This window comes from Ciconia boyciana, chromosome 4 (assembly GCF_034638445.1).
Source record: "Ciconia boyciana chromosome 4, ASM3463844v1, whole genome shotgun sequence".
Classification (NCBI taxonomy): Eukaryota; Metazoa; Chordata; class Aves; order Ciconiiformes; family Ciconiidae; genus Ciconia; species Ciconia boyciana.
In genome coordinates this window covers 4,594,778-4,616,149 of record NC_132937.1, presented here as the reverse complement: position 1 = coordinate 4,616,149, position 21,372 = coordinate 4,594,778, and the positions used below count along the sequence as shown (strand labels likewise).

Sequence of the window (21,372 nt, the reverse complement as noted above, 5' to 3'; positions counted from 1 at the left end):
ATCATATTTGAGGAAACATAAGACTAAGAAAAATTCTGCAGGACATTAAATGGCATTTAATTATGCTCCTCACTTTTTGGCCTTACTTTTGCTACTTTTTACTTGCACATGTATAGGTTTCTCCCTTCACCATTCAAAGTGCCAAAAATGACAACTGCTGTGTTGCTTGAAAACACCTGTGAAACCACTGCCACTACACTCAGAAGGGAATCTTAGTTTTTCATTAAGGACTTTTTTTTTTTCTTCATTTGGAGCACCATATCAGACATTCATGAAAGCCACAGTTATATTGTCAGTGTGCAAATAAAAGATTTATTTTAGCAGAAAATAATTTAGACATTGAGAAATTATCCCCCCATAACTACAGGAAAAGAATTTTTAAAATAACTTATTTCTTCTGAATTTTTCATCTTTACCTAAAGTAGTCTGCTCCTAAAGCATGTGTACATAAATTCAAATTTCAAATTTAAGCAAATATATAATATATGCAGTTAATTTTTCAGAGCAAAACCACTCTTCTTCATCAAAGAGATTGTTTTAATGCCTGATAGCCCCTTCTTTTCCTGCAGTGGAAAAGCACCTATCTTACCCACATTCTTCATCACATTTCCTAGTGGTATACTAGATTCACATCTTTATTCTTCCTTTTCCTTACCCTACACATTCAATTCCTTTAAAATTCCTGACCTTTTCTCAACGCTTTCATCATCTATCCTTTTCTCTCTAAACCAGTATCTCTTTCATATCCTGCCTCAATCACCGCAGAATCATCTGCATTGGCTTTCACAACATATGCATCACCTCTTCAGTCTGTACAAAATATTGCAGCAAACTCCTCTTCCTTGGCCAGGCTGATCCCCTAACTTTCCTTCTGAAACCTTACATGACTTCTACTTTCAAAATAAGACTCAACTGAAAAAATACAATCCAATATAATCACAAAATAGTCCAAAATACAGATGAAATATTCAGTGAAACAGAATTATTGGAAATAGTAACACTGAAAGATAAGTAATATCTTATTGAAAATATATGCTGATATAAACTATATCTAGTTTTTAAAAGTTTTAAGCAAAGCTTAAAAAGAGTTAACCACACTAAGCCTCCTAGAAAGCTTAACTAAGTCCAAGCATCACAGAAGCTTCATTTACAAAGTTAGTATAATATTAGAAAGACCTTATCCTAATGGGCCCTGATGGGATGCACCCATGAGTGCTGAGGGAGCTGTCTGATGTCATTGTGAGGCCACTTCCAATAATCTTTGAATGGTCATGGCAATTAGGAGAGGTGCCCAAGGACTGGAGGAAAGCAAAAATCACTCCTGTCTTCAAGGAGGACCCGGGGAACTACAGGCTGGTCAGCTTCACCTCAATCCCTGGGAAGGTGATGGAGCAACTAATCCTGGGAACCATTTCCTGGCACATGAATGACAAGAAAATAATCAGGAGTAGTCAGCATGGATTCACTAAGGGAAAGTCATGCTTGACAAACTTAATAACCTTCTACAATGAAATAACTGGCCTTGTAGACCAGGGGAGAGCAGTGGATATAGTCTACCTAGACTTCAGGAAGGCCTTTGACACTGTCTCCCATAAGGTCCTCATAGAGAAGCTGTTGAAATATGGGCTGGATGAGCAGACAGCGAAGTGGATTGAAAACTGGCTGAATGGCTGGGCCCAGAGGGTGGTGATCAGTGGCACAAAGTCTAGTTGGCTGAGAGAGCTGGGGCTGTTTAGCCCAGAGGCTCAGGGGGGAATCTCATTATGTGTACAAATACCTGAAGGGAAGGTACACAGAAGATGGAGCCAGGCTCTTTTCAGTGGTGCCCAGTGAAAGTGCAAGAGGCAATGGGCACAAACTGAAACAAAGAGGTTCCCTCTGAACATCAGGAAACACTTTTTCACTGTGAGGGTGACTGAGCACTGGAACAGGTTGCCCAGGGAGGTTGTGGAGTCTCCCCCCTTGGAGATATTCAAAAGCTCTCTTTACATGTTCTTAGGCAACCAGCTCTAGGTGACCCTGCTTGAGCAGGGGGGATGACCTCCAGTGGTCCCTTCCAACCTCAACCATTCTGTGATTCTGTAATAAAGATTTAAGTTAAAGAGAGAGATCTATATAAAAGTCCTAATTCAGCAAAAGCCTTTCAGTGGCACAAAGTCTAGTTGGAGGCCAGTGACTAGTGGTATACCCCAGGGGCCAATACTGGGTCCAGTCCTGTTCAACATCTTCATTAATGATCTGGATGATGGGACAGAGTGTACCCTCAGCCATTTGCTGATGACACCAAACTGGAAGGAGTGGCTGATATGCCAGAGGGTCATGCTGCCATCCAGAGAGACCTCAAAAGGCTGTAGAAATGGGCTGACAGGAACCTCATGAAGTTCAAAAAGGGGAAGCACCAAGTCCTGCACCTGGGGAAGAATAACCCCATGCACCAGTACAGGCTGGGGGCCGACCAGCTGGAAAGCAGCTTTACAAAAAAGGACCTGGGGGTCCTGCTGCCTGCAGTCTGGAAGAAAGTGTCATTTAAAGGTTAAAGGCATCACTCTAAATGCAACAAACAGAGAAAAGATCAATTTTGAGGCACTGAGGGATCTTGTGTTGGATTACAGCACAAATCCAGACAGTGATGACCCTAAAAAGACTGTGATAGAGCAGTGCTCTATTGTCAGGAATAAGCAGAAATGGGCAATAGAAACCAGGCCCCTCCAGAAGATGCAGAAGGTAATTTATGACAAAAGGGTACTGACTAAAAATGTTAACAGCCTCCCCTATGGCTTTTGATTATGGGTATGTGCTGGAAGCACCCCTTTTCTGCTATTCTGGCAGGGCCTAGCAACTGTGGGAAAAGTTATTTTTTAAAACTCTTTTGGAGAACGCCATTCAGAGAGATATCAACAGGCTGTAGAAATGAGCTGACAGGAACCTCATGAAGTTCAACAAGGGGAAGTGCCAAGTCCTGCCCCTGGGGAGGAACAACCCCATGCACTTGTACATGCCGGGGTGGGGGGGGGGGAGGCAGCCAGCTGGAAAGCAGCTTTGCAGAAAAGGACCTGTGGGTCCTGGTGGACACCAAGTTGAACATGAGCCAGCAGCATGCCCTTGCCGCAAAGAGGGCTAATGGTATCCTGGGCTGCATTAGGCAAAGTATTGCCAGTAGGTCCAGGTAGGTGATCCTTCCCCTTTATTCAGCACCAATTGAGTACTGTGCACCTGGAGTCCTGTGTCCAGTTCTGGGCTCCCAGCTGAGAGAGCTGGGACTGTTGAGCCTAGAGAAGAGAAGGCTTGGGGCAGGGGGGATCTTATCAATGTATATAAATATCTGAAGGGAAGGTGCATAGAAGATGGAGCCAGGCTCTTTTCAGTGGTGCCTAGTGACAGGACGAGAGGCAATGGGCACAAACCGAAACACAGGAGGTTCCGTCTGAACATAAGGGAACAACACTTTTTTACTGTGAGGGTGACTGAGCACTGGAGCAGGTTGTCCAGGGAGGTTGTGGAGTCTCCCTCCTTGGAGATATTCAAAAGCCATCTGGCCATGTTCCTGGGCAACCAGCTCTAGGTGGCCCTGCTTGAGCAGGGGGTTGGACAAGATGACCCCCAGAGGTCCCTTCCAACCTCGGCCATTCTGTGATTTTGCAATTCTGTGACTTCAGCCAATTAACAACTTAGTAGGGATGAACTTTGAGCAAGTATACAAAGATAAGCATTTAAATTCATGTTAAGTGCCCAATGCTAAATGTTTTGCTGAAACATTGTTTGGTTTGGGTTGTTTTTTGTTTGTTGGTTTGGTTTTGGTTTTTTTTTTGGGGGGGGGGGTTAAAGAAAAAAAAAGCAAATGTATTCCGAGGTACATGATAATATAAATAGAAGTGATATTAATGGAATTATGAGACATTATGAATTGAGTCTGTATACCAGGAAAAATTATTAGTGAAATGTATGAGGCAGTTAAACAGCATTGCAAAGAACATGCAGAAAGATTCATCACCTTAAATTTTAAAACTAAACTTAACAAAATGCTAAAAATTTTAATTTAGACAACAGTGATTCACTAGCACAGAAACAGACTTACATAATTTAACCAGTTATTCTCAGTTTTAATATTGATGATTTTGAAACTGTAAAGCCAACTTATGTTGAAAAAGAACATCAGATTTCGCCCAAAGAACCTAAAACACTGACAGCTGAATGGAGGGGAAGTGGAGAGGGAGGTGCTGATCTCTTCTCCCTGGTATCCTGTGATGGGACAAGTGGGAATAGTTCAAAGCTGCATCAGGGGAGGTTCAGACTAGGTATCAGGAAACATTTCTTTAGTGAGAGGGTGGTCAAACACTGGAACAGGCTTCCTAGAGAGGTGGTCGATGCCCCATGCCTGTCAGTGTTTAAGAGGCATTTGGACAATGCCCTTAATAACATGCTTTAACTTTTGGTCAGCCCTGAAGTGGTCAGGCAGTTGGACTAGATGGGTCATTGTAGGTCCCTTCCAACTGGAACAAATAATTTTAAAAAAAAAAAAAAAGCTAAATTACACATACTAAAGGAGTCTTGGACAAAAGTCATGGCTTTTCACATTCAGTTCCTGTTTTCCAACTCCACTTCCCTCCTTAATCTCCCCATGCACCACTCCCTCTAATGTTGGTGGGGCTGCATAGGTGATTAATCATGTCACAGAAGCATGTGCTGAGCTGGCTGCTTCAGAAGCCCCTTTAATCCTCTGGCAAATCCAAATTATGCATTACATATGGTTTTACTTCAAATACCTTTCTGCAGTTGTGCAAGAACCTGCAGGGAGTCCAGCATAGAAGTACAAAATGACATCGCTTTTGTATTTTACATCTATATTGTATTTATTTCAAAAATTCCATATTCCTTATCAACCTTTCAAAGGAATAAATGTGACTATTCAATAACTGAAATGTAATTTTTTATGAGATATTGCACACATTTCATAGTAATCTACTTTTAGAATCATGCATATGTATTTCTGGTGGTCACCAGATATTCTAGTTCAAGAAATAAACCCTGAAAACTGCATGTCTGCTTATGTAGCTATTTTAGTTCCAGCAAAATAAAATCGAATAAAACAGTGAAAAAGAGCTGCTTTTGCAGCCTTGTACAAAATCAGTTCTTCACTACATCTGTTGAAATGCATCATTCTGTCTTGCCAGGGTTTTTTGTTTTCCCAAAATTAACAGACACCTACCTGTTGCTGAACCGGTACCTGCTGTACTACCTGTGTGGGCACTGCTGCCTGGCCAGCCACAGATGCCTGTAAAGTCACAGTCGAACCTGTGTCCGACCCAGTCTCTGATGTCTGCATCGTGGTCTCTGAATAAAATTAAAATGTAAAATTAAAAGTTCAGCACAAACTTCTTTGCTTTTTGTCACTTATCCTTATTCAGATCTTAAAAGAAGAATATTCACCCAAAATCCAACCTAGGGATTAGCTAAAGATTGTTTCACATACTATTACATTAGTACATGGAGATATTTATTTTATTTTTCCTTTTTTAAAATGCTGCTTTAGCCTAAAATATTAGAAAATTCATATTATATATTATTGCTTTGTCTAATCTAAGGTCTGCTTAGAGCTTGCAGCACATCAAGAAGAGAATACTATAAGCTTTGGACTTCATGAATTTTTTTCTAACAGTTTACAGTCTGCTTTGTAACAGCAAATACGTTTATCAAATCAGAAGCGAGGTGCACACGAACCTACTTACTGCTTTGAGGTAAAGAACTTTTAGAAAAAAAATCCATTCACAGGCCTGATTCTTCTCTAATTACACTTGTATACGTTAGCTGCAACTATTGTCAAATTTTGAGAGGAGACTCAAAACCTTATACCATATTAAGACAACACACTTTAAGCTACCTATATGCACAAACATAATTAATTCTAGAAACTGCACATATAAATGCCTACTTCTTAATTAAGCATGCCTTCACAAAAAGACTTGCAATAATCAATGCAATTAAACTGAACACTGGAAACATTTCATACCAACTCGACACAATTCTGAAGAACTAAGAGAGTAATTTCTATAGTAATCACAATACAAGTAAATTACAGTACCTCCAATATTGTCAGCTTTTAGAAAGAACTAACATACACTGAATAAAGTGTACTGTAAGAACACAATGGGTAAAATATGCAATACCAGAAATTTCTCTCTTCATTTTCTTCCCTGAAACAGTTCAAATCCTTATGTACTGAAATATTCAAAGTTTTCTCTTACCTTACTTGCACTCAAAATATCTTATTTAATAATGTAAATGAACAGAAACTTTTCTCACTTATTTATGCGACTTCAGGAACAACTCAAAAATCAGAAATAAGTCAAAGTCCTCCCATCAGCTTGTAAATGACTACCCATTCTTCAAAGCTGTCCTTCCTCTGGTTTACTGAGTTGCACTATAAATTCTTCATATTCAAATGCCGAGTTAAAGCTCTAGCAGGTGATAGAATGAGGGGCTGCAACCTGAAAAGAAGACCCTGAAAAGCATTTTAAAGGTCATAGTGAAAAAGTGACTCAAGTAAGCTTGCTTTAGCAGAAAGTGTTAATGTAATCACTGGAGTTATAAACAAGGATTTTACCCCTATTAAAATAGTGAGGCACACACTAGAAAAGTACATGAGGTTGTGGCACTGACATTTTAAAGAAGAATATTCAAAGTCCGGATAGAGCACAGAAATGGTCCAACAACGAAGGAAAATGCCTTACAAAGAAAACCTATTTAGAGTATCAGAAAGAAGACTGAGGATGACTTCTACATACTAGGAATTAGAGAATTCCTCAATTTTGCACAGAATCACAGAATCGTTTAGGTTGGAAGGGACCTCTTGAGATCATCTAGTCCAACCCCCCTGCTCAAAACAGGGTCACCTAGAGCAAGTTGCTCAGGGCCATGTCCAGTTGGGTTCTTAAAATCTCCAAGGATAGAGACTCCACAACATCTTTGGACAACCTGGTATAGTCCTTGACTAACCTCACAGTAAAAAAGCGTCTTCGAGCGTTCAGATGGAATTTCCTGTTTTTTTCCATTTGTGCCCATTGCCTCTTGTCCTGTCAATGAGCACCACTGAGAAGAGTCTTGCTCCCTCATCTTCACTCCCTCCCATCAGGTATTTATACACAATGATAAGATCCTCCCTGAGCCTTCTCTTCTCCAGGCTGAATAGTCCCAGCTCTCTCAGCCTCTCCTCATATGGCAGATGCTCCAGTCCCTTAATCATCTTTGTGGCCCTTTGCTGGACTTGCCCCAGTAAGTCCATACCTTTCTTGTACTGGGGAGCCCAGAACTGAACACAGTACTCCAGATGCGGCCTCACTAGCACTGAGTAGAGAGGAAGGATCTACCTCAACCTCCTAGCAATGTTCTTCCTAATGCAGCCAGGGATACTGTTGGCCTTTTTTGCCACGAGGGTGCACTGCTGGCTCACGTTCAGCTTCTTGTCCACCAGGACACCCATTTCCTTCTCTGCAAAGCTACTTTCTAGCTAGTCAGCCTGCAGCCTGTACTGGTGCCTGGGGTAAGTCCTCCCCAGATACAGGACTTTGCATTCCTACTTGTTGAACTTCATGAGATTCTTCTCTGCCCAGTTCTCAAGCCTGTCAAGGTCTCTCTGAATGGCAGCACAACCATCTAGTATATCAGCCACTCCTCCCAGTTTTGTATCATTTGAAAACTTGCTGAGGGTGCACTCTGTCCTATTTTGCAGGTCATTAATGAAGATAGCAAAAAGTATTGGCCCCAGTATAGACTCCTGGGGGACACCACTAGTGACTTGCTTCCAACTGAAAATTGTGCCACTGATCACAAACCTCTGGGCCTGGCCATTCAGCCAGTTTCAGTCTACCTCACTGTCCATTAAACAATATCCACTGCTCTCTCCTCATCCACCAAGCTAGTTGCCTCATTGTAGAAGGCTTATCAGGTTGGTCAGGCATGATTTCCCATTTGTAGATCCATACTGACTCCTACCAAGCACCTTCATGTCCTTCAGTTTCCAGGATTATTTTCTCTATCATCTTCCCAGGAATACAGGTGAGGCTGACCAGCCTGTAGTTCCCCAGATCTTCCTTCTTGCCTTTCTCGAAGACTGGAGTGATATTTGCTCTCTTCCACTTGTCAGGAACCTCTTCCAATCACCATGACCATTCAAAGATAATTGAGAGTGGCCTTGCAATGACATCAGTCAGCTCCCTCAGCACTCGTGGGTGCAACACATCAGGCTCTGTGGACTTATGTATGTTCAGTTTGTATAAGTGCTCTTATACATGGTCCTCCTCCACGGAGGGTAAATCTTCCTTGCTCCAGACTTTCCCTCTGGTCTCAGGGGCCTGGGAATCCTCAAGGCTGGTCTTACCAGTAAAGACTGAGGCAAAGAAGGCATTGAGTACCTCAACCTTATCCATGTCATTTGTCACCAGTTCCCCCGCCCCATTCAGCAGCAGATAACATTTTCCCTAGTCTTCCTTTTGCTGTTTCTGTACTTGTAGAATCCTTTCTTGTTGCCAACGCATCTATCAATCAGCATTACATTTTGTACTGGGCCTGTCTGGGATAGAGTTAACTTTCCTCATAGCTGCCCATATGGTGCTGTGCTTTACATTTGTGGCTAGAACAGTGTTGATAACAGACTAATGTTTTGGCTATTGCTAAGCAGCGCTTGCACAGCATCAAGGCTTTCTCTCCAACTCCCCACCCCCCCACACCAAGGCCAGTAGGCTGGGGGTAAGCAAGAGGTTGGGAGGGGACATAGCCACGACAGCTGACCCCAACTGACCAAAGGGATATTCCATATCATATGACATCATGCTCAGCAAATAAAGCTCACGAAAAGGAGGAGGAAGGGGGGGACACTCATGGTTATGGCATTTGTCTTCGCAAGCAACCGTTAAGCATGCTGAGGCTCTGCTTTCCAGGAAGTGGCTGGACATCTCGTGGCTGGCCAATGGGGAGTAGTGAATTAATTCCTCTTTTTGCTTTGTTTGCACACACAGCTTTTGTTTTTCTTCTTAAACTGTCATTTTCTTGATCCACAAGTCTTTTCACCTTCCTTCTGTTTTCCCCCCATCCTATGGGAGAAGGTAGTGAGCAAGAAGGGTGAGTGTTTGGCTGCTGCTCAGGGTCAACCCATGACATATTTAATCAAGTATAATTGAGAGGTAGACACTGACCACACCAACCCTAGAAAAATGCCTATTTGTTATTTATGGAAGAAAGCAACACTTTTGCTTTTTGTTGGCTTTGGGGGCTATGCTAAAAGTTTATACTGTCAAAAGGATTTTTAAAAAGAAGAAAAAGAAAGTCCCAACTGACTGGAAAGAAAAGAGATAGAGCATAAACAAAATGGAGAGTGAGAAAGAGAGAGAGTACTGAGGAGTGGGAGAGATGATAGCATGATGAGAGAAATTAGTTCCAAGACATGAGAGAGAAAGCTGATTACGAAATTCAAGACAGTTGAGACCAAGAGAGGAGAGTGAAGGCTGAGAAAGCCAAGAGATGTGAGTGAGACCCAAGAGGGCTGAGAGAGAGCCAAGAGGGGATAGACAAGAGATGGGGGGAAGACGGGAGAGACAAGATAAGATTAGACACAAGATAGACAAGACGAGACAAGAGATGAGTGGAGAGAGATGAGGAGAGAGATGGGAGACAGAGATGGGAGAGATGAGATGAGACACGAGACAGACAAGACGAGACAAGAGATCAGTGGAGAGATGAGAGGTAAGAGAAATGAGAGGGGAGAGAGGCAAGAGATATGAGGGGCATGAGGTGAGAGGAGAGAGACGAGAGGTGAGAGCTGAGGTGAGGTGAGGAACGAGGCAGACAAGATGAGACAAGATGAGTGGAGAGATGAGACAAGATGAGTGGAGAGAGAAACAAGAGGAGAGAGACAAGAGACAGGCGAGAGAAAGATGAGGCAGAGCCAAGAAAGAAGACAGACAAGTGAGAGACAGGAGACAGACTAGAGAGGCCAGAGAAAGATGAGGGGCGAGAGAGGGGGGAGCAAGGGGCAGGCAAGAGAAAAGACAAGAAGGGGGGGGGGGGGGGAGACATGACACAAACAAGATAAAAGACAAGAAACAGAAGAGGGAGAGACAGGGGAGATAAAGACAGACAACAGATGAGAGACAGACGAGGTGGATGATCGAGATGAGACAGAGGAGGCAGACAATAGAGATGGGGCAGATGAGAGAAAGACGACAGACGAGATACAGACTAGATGGAGCCGAGGCGAGATGAGAGAGACCAGATGTGGATGGAGAGACAGAATAAGAGAGGTACCGGGGGGGGGGAGTGACAAGAGATGAGAGACACGAGAGATTAGAAAGATGAGATGAGAGAGACGGGAGAGGAGATGAGCTATAGACGCAAGACTATGAGAGAGACTAAACGAGAGCATGAAATTAGACAAGATAGGCCAGACCATACAAGAGTAGAGGGGAGGATAAGAGGGGTGAATAATGAGAGAGAGGTGAGAGTTGCAAGGGACAGGAAAGACGAGAGAGACAGGAGAGAGACAAGAGGGATGAGACAAGGAACGAGACATGAGATGAGGCAATAGAGGGAGACAAGAGGGTGGCAAGAGGGGGGCAATAGAGAGAGATGAGAAGAGAGGGAGAGACGAGATGGGTGGCGAGACGAGTGGCAATAGACAAGTAGAGAGAGATGAGGCATGAGACGAGACGAGATGAGAGAGGAAAGGAGAGATTAAAGACGAGACAAGACGAGATGACAGGAGCGGAGAGGAGAGATGAGAATGGAGAGACAGGACGAAAGAGACAAGAGATGATTAAAGGAGATGAGAGAGGAGAGACAAGATGAGAGACTAGAGAGGAGATGAGATGGGAGACAAGGCAAGACAAGAGATGAGAGATGACAGGAGAGGGGAGACTAGACAACAGGCGACAGCAACAGATGAGAGACGAGACGAGAGAGACAACACGAGAGAGATGAGAGACAACAGGTGAGAGGTGAGACAAGGGACGAGATGAGGGATGAGATGAGATGATAGAAGGAGACGAGAGGGTGATGAGGGAGGGATGAGAGAGGGATAAGACAGAAACAAGACAGACAAGAGAGGGGAGATGTGTGATGAGAGGAGAGACAAGAGGAAAAATTAGATAAGGTGAGAGAGGAGATGACGAGAGATGCAAGATGAGGAGAGATGAGGGAGAGGAGAGATGGGGGAGAGGAGAGATGGGGGAGAGGAGAGATGGGGGAGAGGAGAGGAGAGGAGAGGAGAGGAGAGGAGAGGAGAGGAGAGGAGAGGAGAGGAGAGGAGAGGAGAGGAGAGGAGAGGAGACGAGACGAGACGAGACGAGACGAGACGAGACGAGACGAGACGAGACAAGAATGGAGAGACAGGATGAAAGATACAAGAGAGGCCAGATGAGGGGGGGGCAGGGGGGTGAGAGAGGGATAAGGGATGAGATGAGACGGGGGGGGGAGACGAGATAGAGGAGAGAGAGCAGAGTGACAAGAGAGGGAGAAGGAGAGGAGAGGGGTTAGTGTGAGAGAGGCGAGATGAGAGATTAAAGAGCAGGGAGAGACGAGACAAGATGAGAAATGAGATGAGAGAGACAAGCCAACCTAGATGAGACAAGAGGGGGTAAGATGAGAGGAGATGAGACAAGAGGAGGCAAGGGGAGGGGAGGAGGGAGATGAGATGAGATGAGAAGAGAGAGATGAGAGAGACCATACAAGAGAGACTAGCTGAGACACGAGAGAGAGATGAGGGCCAAAAGGAGAGACAAGAGAGAAACGGGGGCTAGGGAGGGGTGGGGAGCGAGAATAGAGAGGAAGGAGCAAGAGGGGAGTGGGACAAGATGAGGTATGGGACGAGACGATGGAGGGAGACCAGAAGCTGACGGGGGGGGCGCCATGCGACAAGAGATGATAGAGACAAGAGTGACTGGGGGGGGGACAGGGAGACAGGGAGAGCCGTGAGATGAGAGGCGAGAGGCGAGACAGGGCGAGAGATATATGGGGGGAGATGAGAGAAGACACAAGAGATGAGACATGAGAAATGAGACAAGAGACAAAAGATGAGACAAGACGAGAGACTAGATGAAATGAGACGAGAGAGAGGAAGAAAAGGGGAGGCAAGAAAGGGGAAGCCAGAAAGGGGAAGTGAGTGACAAGAGGAGAGACAAAGAGACTAGATGCTAGATACTACAGCTGAGAGAGATGCGACGGGAAACAAGATGAGAGACAAGCCGACAGAGACAAGGAGAGGAGAGAGGAGGAGAGTGAGACCAGATGAGAGAGGTGAGAGAGACAAGATAAGATAAGAGAGGTGAGACGAGAGACCTGACAAGATAAGAGTAAGTGGCTGTGTGGTGTTAAGCTGCCTACTGGGGTTAAACCACAACAGCCCTTTTTGGTGCCTGTATTGGGTTTATGTGGCAAGGTTTTGGTAGCCGGGGGGGGGCACTGCTGCAGGGGTGGCTTCTGTGAGAAGAGATCAGGAGCTGCCCCCATGTCGGACAGAGCCAGTTCTAGCCAGCTCCAAAATGGACCTACTGCCTCCCAAGGCTGAGCCAGTCAGCGAAGCTGGTGGTGCTTCTGTGATAACATGTTTACAAAAGGGTAAAAAATGCTGCATAGCAGCTGTGAGACATGAGGTAAGACACAAGGGTAAAAACAAGATGAGTGATGAGAGGAGACACAAAATGAGAGAGACGAGACACGAGATGAGAGAGGCAAGCTGACAGAGACAAGATGAGACAAGAGATGAGAGGCCAGGCAAGACAAGAGTGGCCAGATGAGAGACATGACAGACAAGATGAGAGACCAGATGAGACCAGACGAGAGAGAGATGAGAAAGACTGTATTGGGGGGAGGCGCAAGAGAGGTGAGAGGAGGCAAGATGAAAGAGATGGGGGGAGAGGGGAAGAATGGGAAAGATAGAAGAGAGAAATGAGAGGTGAAACGACAGATGAGAAAGAAATGAGAGAAAGACACAAGGCAAGATGAGAGGACAAGACATGAGACGAGGAGAGGTGAGAGAAGAGAGACAAGATGAGCGATGAGAGGAGACAAAGAGATGAGAGACAGGAGAAATGGGAGGGAGACAGGGGGATAGATGGGGAGAGGGGAGAAAGGAGAGAAAGGGGAGATGAGAAACAGGAGGTGAGACAAGATGAGACAAGCAATGCGATGAGATGAGACAAGAGGACACAAGACAAGAGGACATGAGACAAGAGATTATGTGAGGCAAGAGAGGCAGGAGGCGAGAGAGACGAGGCAGCAGGAGAGGGAGATGAGAGAGAGATATGAGAGGGGCACATGAGATATGAGGGGAGAGGGAGGGGGCAAGGGAGGGCTGAGAGATTAGACAAGAAATGTGGGAGAGCAGGGGAGATGAGAGAAGAGAGACAGGAGAGGAGAGATACGAGAGAGTCAAGGGAGACTAGAGTGCGTAGGGAGGCGGGGGAGAGGCAGGGGGGAGAAGAGGGGAGAGGAGAAGAGACGAGGGAAAGGAGGGAAAGAGGAGGCAAGAGAGGGAGGCAAAGGGTGGGGTGAGGGGGAAGACGAGAGAGGGGGAGATGAGAGAGAAGCAGAGAGAGGGGACAAGAGCTAGGAGGGAATGTGAGCAAGAGAGGGAGGGCGGAAGAGAGGAGGGGGTGAGAGAGGAGAGAGAAATACGAGTGGAGGGAAGATAGCAGGGAGGCAAGAGAGGCACAAGAGAGGGAACAGAGGGTGGGAGAGACATGGATGAGAAATAGGTGGATGAGAGAGAGAGGCAGCTAGAGAGGGACGAGATAGGTTCAGGAAAGAGGGAGAGAGGGGAGAGCGAGGGGATGAGCCGAGAGGTTCAGGGCGAGGGAGTGGAGAGAGGGAGGAAGGGAAGACAAGAAGGGAAGAGGAAAAGGAAGGGGAGGGGAGAGGAGAGGGAGGATGGGAGCTAGAGGGGAGAGGGGGAGAGAAGTGACAGAGAGGTAGGAGAGAGTATCCAGGGCTGAGAGAGAGCTGAGAGAGGAGCGATGGCTGAGAGGCATGATGCCCAAGAGATGGCTGGGAGAGAGACGAAAGAGGGGCAAGGGAGGAGAGAGCCAGGAGAGGGACAAGGGCCAACAGAAAGCCTGAGAGGAGCAAGAAAGGAGATAGGGCCGAGAGAGGAGCAAAGACCAAGAGAGAGATTAAATCGAGGCAAGAGAGGACTGACGGCTGAGAGGGGTGAGGTCCAAGAGAGAGCCGGGATAGGTGCAAGGGTCTAGAGATCCAAGACAGACAGACAGGAGAGGGGCAAGGGAGGAGACAGCCGAGAGAGGGGCAAGAGAGAAAAATGAGGGCCATGAGGAAAAGGGGGGCTGAGAGAAAGGGGGGGGGGGAGGCAAGAGAGAGCTGAGAGTAAGCCAGGAGAGGAGTGAGGGAGAGCCGAGAGAGATTGATGAGAGAGGCAAGAGAGGAACAAGGGCTGAGGGAATAAGAAGGGCTGAGATGGGGGGGGGGGTGGTGGGGGGTGGTGCAAGACACCTTAGAGTGAGCCAAGAGCAAACCTACAATGCCTGAAGAGGAGCTGGGAAGAGCCAAGAGTGGAGCAAGGGCTGAGAGAGAACAGAGAGAGGAGCAAGGCTCAAGAGAGGAGCAGGGGCTGCAAGAATGCAAAGAGGGTAGCAAGGGCCAAGTGAGGACTGGGGGGGGGGGGGCAAGAGAGAGCTGAGAGTAAGCCAGGAGAGGAGCGAGGGAGATTGCCGAGAGAGGAGCAGAGAACTGAGAGAGGAGCGAGGACCAAGAAAGAAACAAGGGCAGAGAGAGAGATAAAGGCAACAGAGATCTGGAAGTGAGCAGAGAGCAAGCTGAGAAAGACCAGAGAGGCGTGAGGAAGAGCCAAGGAAGAGTCTAGATGCGAGGGCCAAGATGAAAGAGGGCCAAGAGAGCACCAAGAGAACAGTGAGGGCCTACAGAGAGGTCCCAGGAAGGGGAGAGGGAGGAGAAAGCTGAGACAGAGCCAGGAGAGGGACAAGGGCCAAGAGAAAGCCAAGAGAGGAGCGAGGGCCTAGAGAGAGCCGAGAGAGGAGCAAGGGCTGAGAGAGGAGCAAGGGGCAAGAGAGAGGCAGGAGAGAGATGTGAGAAGGGCAAGGGCATAGAGAGCTGAGAGAGCACCCAGGGAGGGGAGATAGAGGAGAGCCAAGAGAGACCGCTGGGTAGGTGGCAAGGGCCGAGAGCAAGCTGATAAGGGGCAAGGGCTGTGAGAAAGCAGAGAGGTGTGAGTGCCAAGAGAGGAGCAAGGGCCAAGAGAGAGCCGGGAGAGGGTCAATGGCTGAGAGAAAGTGGATGGAGAAGCATGGGGCAAGAGAGCCCCAAAAGAGAGATGGGACAGTGGTGAGGGCCTAAAGAGCTGAGAGAAAGCTGAGAGAGGAGCAAGGGCCGAGAAAGTGCCGAGAGGAGCGAGGGCCAAGAAGAGCAAAGGCCGGGAGAGAGCTGTGAGAGGGGCAAGAACCTAGAGAGCCAGGAGAGAGCCCGGAGAAGGGAGAGGGAGGAGAGAGCCAAGTAAGAGTCAGGATAGAGGTTAGGGTCAAGAAAAAAAAAACGAGAGATGAGCAAGGGCCGAGAGAGGAGAGGGAGCCGAGAGAGAACTGATAGAGGTGCAAGAGCTGAGAGAGCGCTGATACAGGGGCAAGGGCCAAAAACCAGGAGAGAGCTTGGAGAGGAACAAGTGCCGAGAGAGAGCCAAGAGGGGAGCAAGGGCCAACAGAGCCAGGAGAGGGTCAAGGACCAAGAGAATGTTGAGACAGAGGTGAGAGGGACTAGAGAGTTGACAGAGGAGAGAGGACTAAGAGAGGAGCACGGGCCGAGAGAGAACTGGGAGAGAGTTGTGAGAGGGGCGAGGGCCTAGAGATCTGAGAGAGAGTCTGGAGAGGGGAGAGGGAGGAGAGAGCCAGGACAGGGGTGAGGGGCGAGACAAAGCCAAGAGGAGTGAGGGCCCTGAGAGAGGTGAGGGCCAAGAGAGGAGCTAAGGCCAAGAGAGAGACAGAAGCATGGCGAGGGTCTACAGAGATGAGACAGAGCCGGGAGAGGGGCAAGCTAAGAGAGAGACAGGAGAGGTGAGAGGTTTGAGAGCAAAGAGAGGGGAGGGCCGAGAGAAGAGTGAGTGTCAAGAGTAGAGTGCAGGTTGAGAGATAAAAGAGAGAGGGGAGGGCCAAGAGAGGATGGAGAGAGGAGCACATTTCGAGAGCAGAGTGAGGGGCAAGAGCTGAGAGAAAGGAGCAAGGAGCAAAGCACAAGGAGCTGACAGGAGCAAGACAGAGGAGTGAGGCATGAGAGAGAGGACTGAAGAGCATGAGCAAGGAATGAGAGGAGCAAGGAGCAAAAGAGAAGGGAGCAAGGAGTAGGAGATCGCCAAGGGTGAGGGGAGCAAAGAGAGAGCGAGCCGAGAGCAACAGGAGCAAGGGATGAGAGCCGAGAGGGGGGGACAAGAGGGGAGCAAGGGGTGAGAGAGGGGGTAGCGATGGGCGAGAGAGGGGTGAGGCCCAAGAGATAGCTGTGAAAGAGATGGGAGGGGGACAAAGACTGAGAGAGAGCTGAGAGAGGAGCAAGGGACAAGAGAGGAGCGAGGAACAAGAGACAGGATAGAGCTGGGAAAAGGGCGAGGGCCTAGAGAGCCAAAAGAGCCAGAAAAGGGGTGAGGGAGGAGAGAGCCAAAAGAGAGCCAAGAGAGGGGCCAGAGAGGAGCAAAGGCTGAGAGAAAAGCAAGGGCCAAGAGAAAAAGGAGGGCCAAGAGCTGAGCAAAGGCTTAGAGAAAAATGAGAAAAGAGTGGGGGCCAAGAGGAGAGAGGGCCAAGATAGAGGCAAGGCCTAAGAAAGAGACAGGAGAGAGACGAGGGAGTGCTGGGAAAGGGGGGAAGGGCCGGGGAGGGGAGTGAGAAGAAACAGACGACAGCTGAGAGAGAGGGGAGCAAGGGATGAGAGCTAAGAGACAGGGGAGTGAGAGGGAGGGGTTAGAATCGAAAGGGGGAAACGAGAGGGGAAAGCCAAGACAAAGGGGAGCAAGAGCCAAGAAAGAGGGGAACAAGGAGTGAAGGACAAGAGCAAGGGTAGCAAGGGGAGAATGGAGTAAGGGGAGAAAGGAGCAGGAATGAGGAACGAGGGCAAGGTGGCAAAAGCCATAATCAAGAGGAGCGAGAGGAGCGAGATCCAAGAGCAAGGGGAGCAAAGGGAGTGAGAGCCTACAGCTGTGTACTGGCTTTGGCTGGAACAGAGTTAATTTTCTTCATAGCAGCCCCTATGGTGCTGTGCTTTGGATTTGTAACCAAAACAGTGTTGATAACACGCCGATGCTTTAGCTATTGCTGAACAGTGCTTGCACAACGTCAAGGTCTTCTCTGTTTCTCATGCTGCCCCCACAGCAAGTAGGCTGAGGGTGTGTAAGAAGTTGGGAGGGGACACAGCTAGGAAAGCTGACCCCAACTGACCAAAGGAATATTCCATACCATATGACATCGTGCTCAGCAATAAAAGCTGCAGGGAAGGAGGAGGACAGGGGGACATTTGGAGTTACGGCATTTGTCTTCCCAAGTAACCATTATGTGTGATGAAGCCCTGCTTTCCTGCAAATGGCTAAACATCTGCCTGCCAATGGGAAGTAGTGAATTAATTCCTTGTTTTGCTTTGCTTGTGCATGCAGCTTTGCTTCATCTATTAAACCGTCTTTATCTCAACCCACAAGTTTTCTCACTTTTACCCTTCCGATTCTCTCCCCCATCCCACTGGAGGGGGAGTGAGCAAGCGGCTGTGTCAGGCTTAGCTGCCTACTGGGATTAACCCACAACAGGCTGAGAGGAAGGGGAGCGGGGAGCAAAGGCAAGATGAGTGAGAGCCCAGAGCAAGGGGTATGAGAGGAGCAAGAGCCGAGAGCAAGGAGTGTGTGAGGAGCAAGAGACAGGGAAGTGAGGGGAGCGAGAGCGAGGGGAGCAAGAACTGTGTGCAAAGGGAGCAAGAGCCTTGTGACCAAGTACACCCTGCTCCTGACCCCTGGTAACATGGTTAGCATTACTAACACCATTTTATAAGGCAAATGGCCATTCTCTGTCACCGAGCTAGTCACATATCAGTCTCCTTTCCCCTCCTCATCAGGCCCTGAAGGTCCTGCACATCAGGCAGATTTCTTCTTCCCCTCCCTATCGGCCTCAAGGTTCCTGGGCGCCAGGCCGACTTCTTCCCTCCTTACCAGCCTTGAAGGTCCCAGGCACCCAGCCAACCAAGTGGTGATGATGACCCCATCACAGAACAGGGAAGCATAACAGTACACAGAGCACTGTCTATAAAATCAAGCATTTACAAGTCCTAAGTGGGAACTTGGACCAGAACTGCTGCTGGACAGTGAAACCCATGATCCCTCAGTGGTCAGGGACACCTCCACCGTCGTCTGCTTCCTCTGAGGATTGAGTGACTGACTCGTATTCTTTTACATGTTTTCAAGTTTAGATTATGATTGTTATATTGATACAGCAAGCCAAGTATTAAGATTTGGCCTGATCTGCAGAGGGTCCAGGTGATTAAAAACCATAAGCTAAGCTGTGCTATAAAATTCTGTGCTACGCTGCTTATAAAACTGTGCTACACTGATTCTACTTATAAAACTCCTATGCTACTCTGATCATAAAATTCTATGCTATGCTGATCATAAAATTCTGTTAAAAAAATAAAGCTTTAATTGTAACTACAACTTAGTGCCATCATCATTCTGCCAAGGATCCCCAAAAGAACCTGTCTGTCCCCATAGCGCTGGGTGACAAGCCTACAGAGGGGAGCAAGAAGCAAGAGCTGACAGAGGGGAGTGAGAGCCTACGGCTGAGAGGAAAGGGAGCAAGAGGAGTGAGAGATAAGATAAAAGGAGGCAAGAGGAGCGAGGTGTGAGAGCCAAGAGAGAGGGGAGTGAGGAGCAAGGGGTGACAACTGGGGGGGGCAAGAGGTGAGAGTGAAGGGAGAGAAGGCCAAGAGCAAGAGCAAGGGTCGAGAACAAGGGGAGTGAGATCTGAGAGCAAGATGAGCAAGAGCCCAGAGTAGAGGGGTGAGAAAGGAGCAAGGGGAGCAAGATCCGCAAGTGAAAGACACAAAAGCTGAGAGAGCAAGGAGCAAGAGAGATGGGAGGGTTATGAGAGGGGAGCAAGGGGCAAGGGGGAATAGCGGGGGGGCAAAGAGGGAGGGACAAGAGGAAGGGGTGCGAGGAGAAAGAGGCAAGAGAGGAAAGGAAGGAGCAAGGGGGTGGAGCAAGAGAGAAGGGAGCGAGGGGCAAGAGCATGGGGTGAGAGTGAGGGCAGTGAGGCGTGAGAGCTGGGGGGGGGGGCAGGAGCCAGGAGTGAGGGGTATGAGAGAGGGGAACGATGGGAAGAGCTGGGATCATGAGGAATGAGGGGAGCAAGCCAACAGTGAGACACGAGGGAGGGGAACAATGGAGGGGAGGGAGAAGCACGAGCAAGGGGCACAAGAGCCAAGAGCAAGATGAGCGAGAGCCTGGAGCGAGGGGTGCAAGATGAGCGAGAGCCGAGAGCAAGGGGAGCAAGAGCCATGAGCAAAGAGAGCAAGAATGAGAGCTGAAAGAGGGGAGTGAGGAGCAAGAGCCGACAGAGGGGAGCAAGAGCCTATGGCTGATAGGAAGGGGAGCGAGAGACGAGATAGAGGGGAGTGGGGTGCGAGGGTCAAGATAGAGGGGAGCAAGGAGCATGGGGCAACAGCTGAAAGAGAGGGGAGCAAGGGCTGAGAACCCAGAGCAAGATTAAGGGGTGTGAGGGGAGTGAAAGCCATGGGAGGGTGTGGAGCAAGAGCTGAGACAGGAGAGCAAGTAGCGACAACTGACAGAGGGGAACGAGAGTCTATGGCTGAGAGGAAGGGGAGCAAGGGAAGCGAGAGATGAGATAGAGGGGAGCGAGGTGCAAGGGGTGTGAGAGAGGGGAGCCAGGGGAACAAGGGATGAGAGACAGGAGCGAGGAAAAGAGACGGGGGGGGGGCAAGAGGAACAAGGGACAAGAGAGGCGAGCACGAGTCACGAGGGCTGAGAGGGAGGAGAGAGCAGCGAGTAGCAAGAGGGGAGCAAGAGGAGAGCAAAAGGAGTGGAGGCCAAGGGAGAGGAGAGCGAGATGAGCAAGGGCCAAGAGAGAGGAAAGCACAAAGACCAAGGGCCAAGGGGGGGGGTGGGCAAGAAGTGAGGGACGAAGGAGGAAAGCCTGGGGATTTAGGGCTGAGAGAGGGGAGAGTGAGATGAGCGAGGAGCAAGGGAGAAAGAAGCGAGAGGCATGAGGGCCAAGAGAGAGGGGAGCAAGAGGTGCAAGGGCCAAGAAAGAAAGGAGCAAAAGGTTATTGCGATGGGACCAAGTACCAAGAGAGAGGAGAGCAGGAGAGCCAAATGACCAAGGAGAGCCAGAGGCACAAGGGCCAATAGAGGGAGGAGCGAGAGGGGAGAGAGGAGAGCGAGGGCTGTGAGATAGGAGAACAAGAGGAGCAAAGGCTGAGAGGGGGTAGAGCAAAGGGGAAGTGAGGTGAGTGAGACACGAGAGAAAGTGAGAAGAGCAAGGGCAGGGGGGGTGAGGGCCGAGAGAGAGAAGCGAGAGGAGCGAGGGCCAAGAAGGGGGAGAGCAAGAGGGGTGAGGGCCGAGGAGGGGGAGAGCAAAAGCGGAGCGCAACATGTGAGGGCCAAGATAGACAGGAGTGAGAGGAGAGGGGCATGAGGGCTGAGAAAGATGGAGGGAATGAGAGGAGCGAGGGCCAAGAGAGAGGGGAGCGGGGGCCGAGGGAGGAAGAAGCGAGAGGACCTAGGGCAGAGAGAGAAAGGAGCAAGAGGTGCACATGATGGGACCACAGGCCAAGGAGAGCAAGAGGGGACCACTGTGGAGAAGAAATGAGAGCAGGGAGAACAAGAGGACCAAGGGCTGAGAGAGCGAGGAGAGCTAGAGGGGTGAGGGCCGAGAGGGGTGCGCAAGGAGTAAGGAGTGAGAAGGCAAGACAGAGAAGAACAAGTGGTGAGAGGGCTAAGAGAGAGGGGAGCAAGAGGAGCAAAGAACACTGTCTGAGAGGGGAACGAGAAGAGCAAGGAGTGAGTGCCAAAGTGGGGGGGAGTGAGAGGAGTGCCAGAGGAGCAAGGGCCAAGGGGGGGGCGGTGAGAGGGGAGCAAGGGGAGCGAGGGCTGAGAGCAAGGAACACAGAGCTGCGAGGAATGAGAGACAAGAGCAAGGGCCAAGAGAGAAGAGCAAGGAGAAAGAGCCAAGGGGAAAGGCAAGCCAAGGGGAGAGGGGAGCAAGAGCCAAGTGGAGGGGAGAGGGGGATGAGGAGAGAGGCACAAGAGAAGAGAGGCATGAGAGCCAAGATGAGCCAGAGGAGCAAGGGCCAAGAGCCGAGAGAGGGGAGCGAAAGGAGAGA

The 21,372-nt window shown here is 48.7% G+C and overlaps 1 protein-coding gene across 4 annotated transcripts in view; it reads right to left on the bottom strand.

Annotated features, from left to right (window-relative positions):
- LOC140650991 (transcription factor RFX3-like) overlaps positions 1 to 21,372 on the bottom strand; it is a 155,662-nt gene that overhangs the window by 106,701 nt on the left and 27,589 nt on the right. For 3 of the 4 annotated variants that reach the window (XM_072859946.1, XM_072859949.1, XM_072859951.1), the window contains exon 2: positions 5,207 to 5,331. In XM_072859946.1, coding sequence (XP_072716047.1) covers positions 5,207 to 5,323 — 117 coding nt within the window. In that variant the 5' untranslated portion in view covers positions 5,324 to 5,331. Of the gene's footprint in view, positions 1 to 5,206; positions 5,332 to 6,300; positions 6,500 to 21,372 lie in introns of all 4 variants that reach the window. The other variant, XM_072859947.1, reaches the window with a different exon arrangement.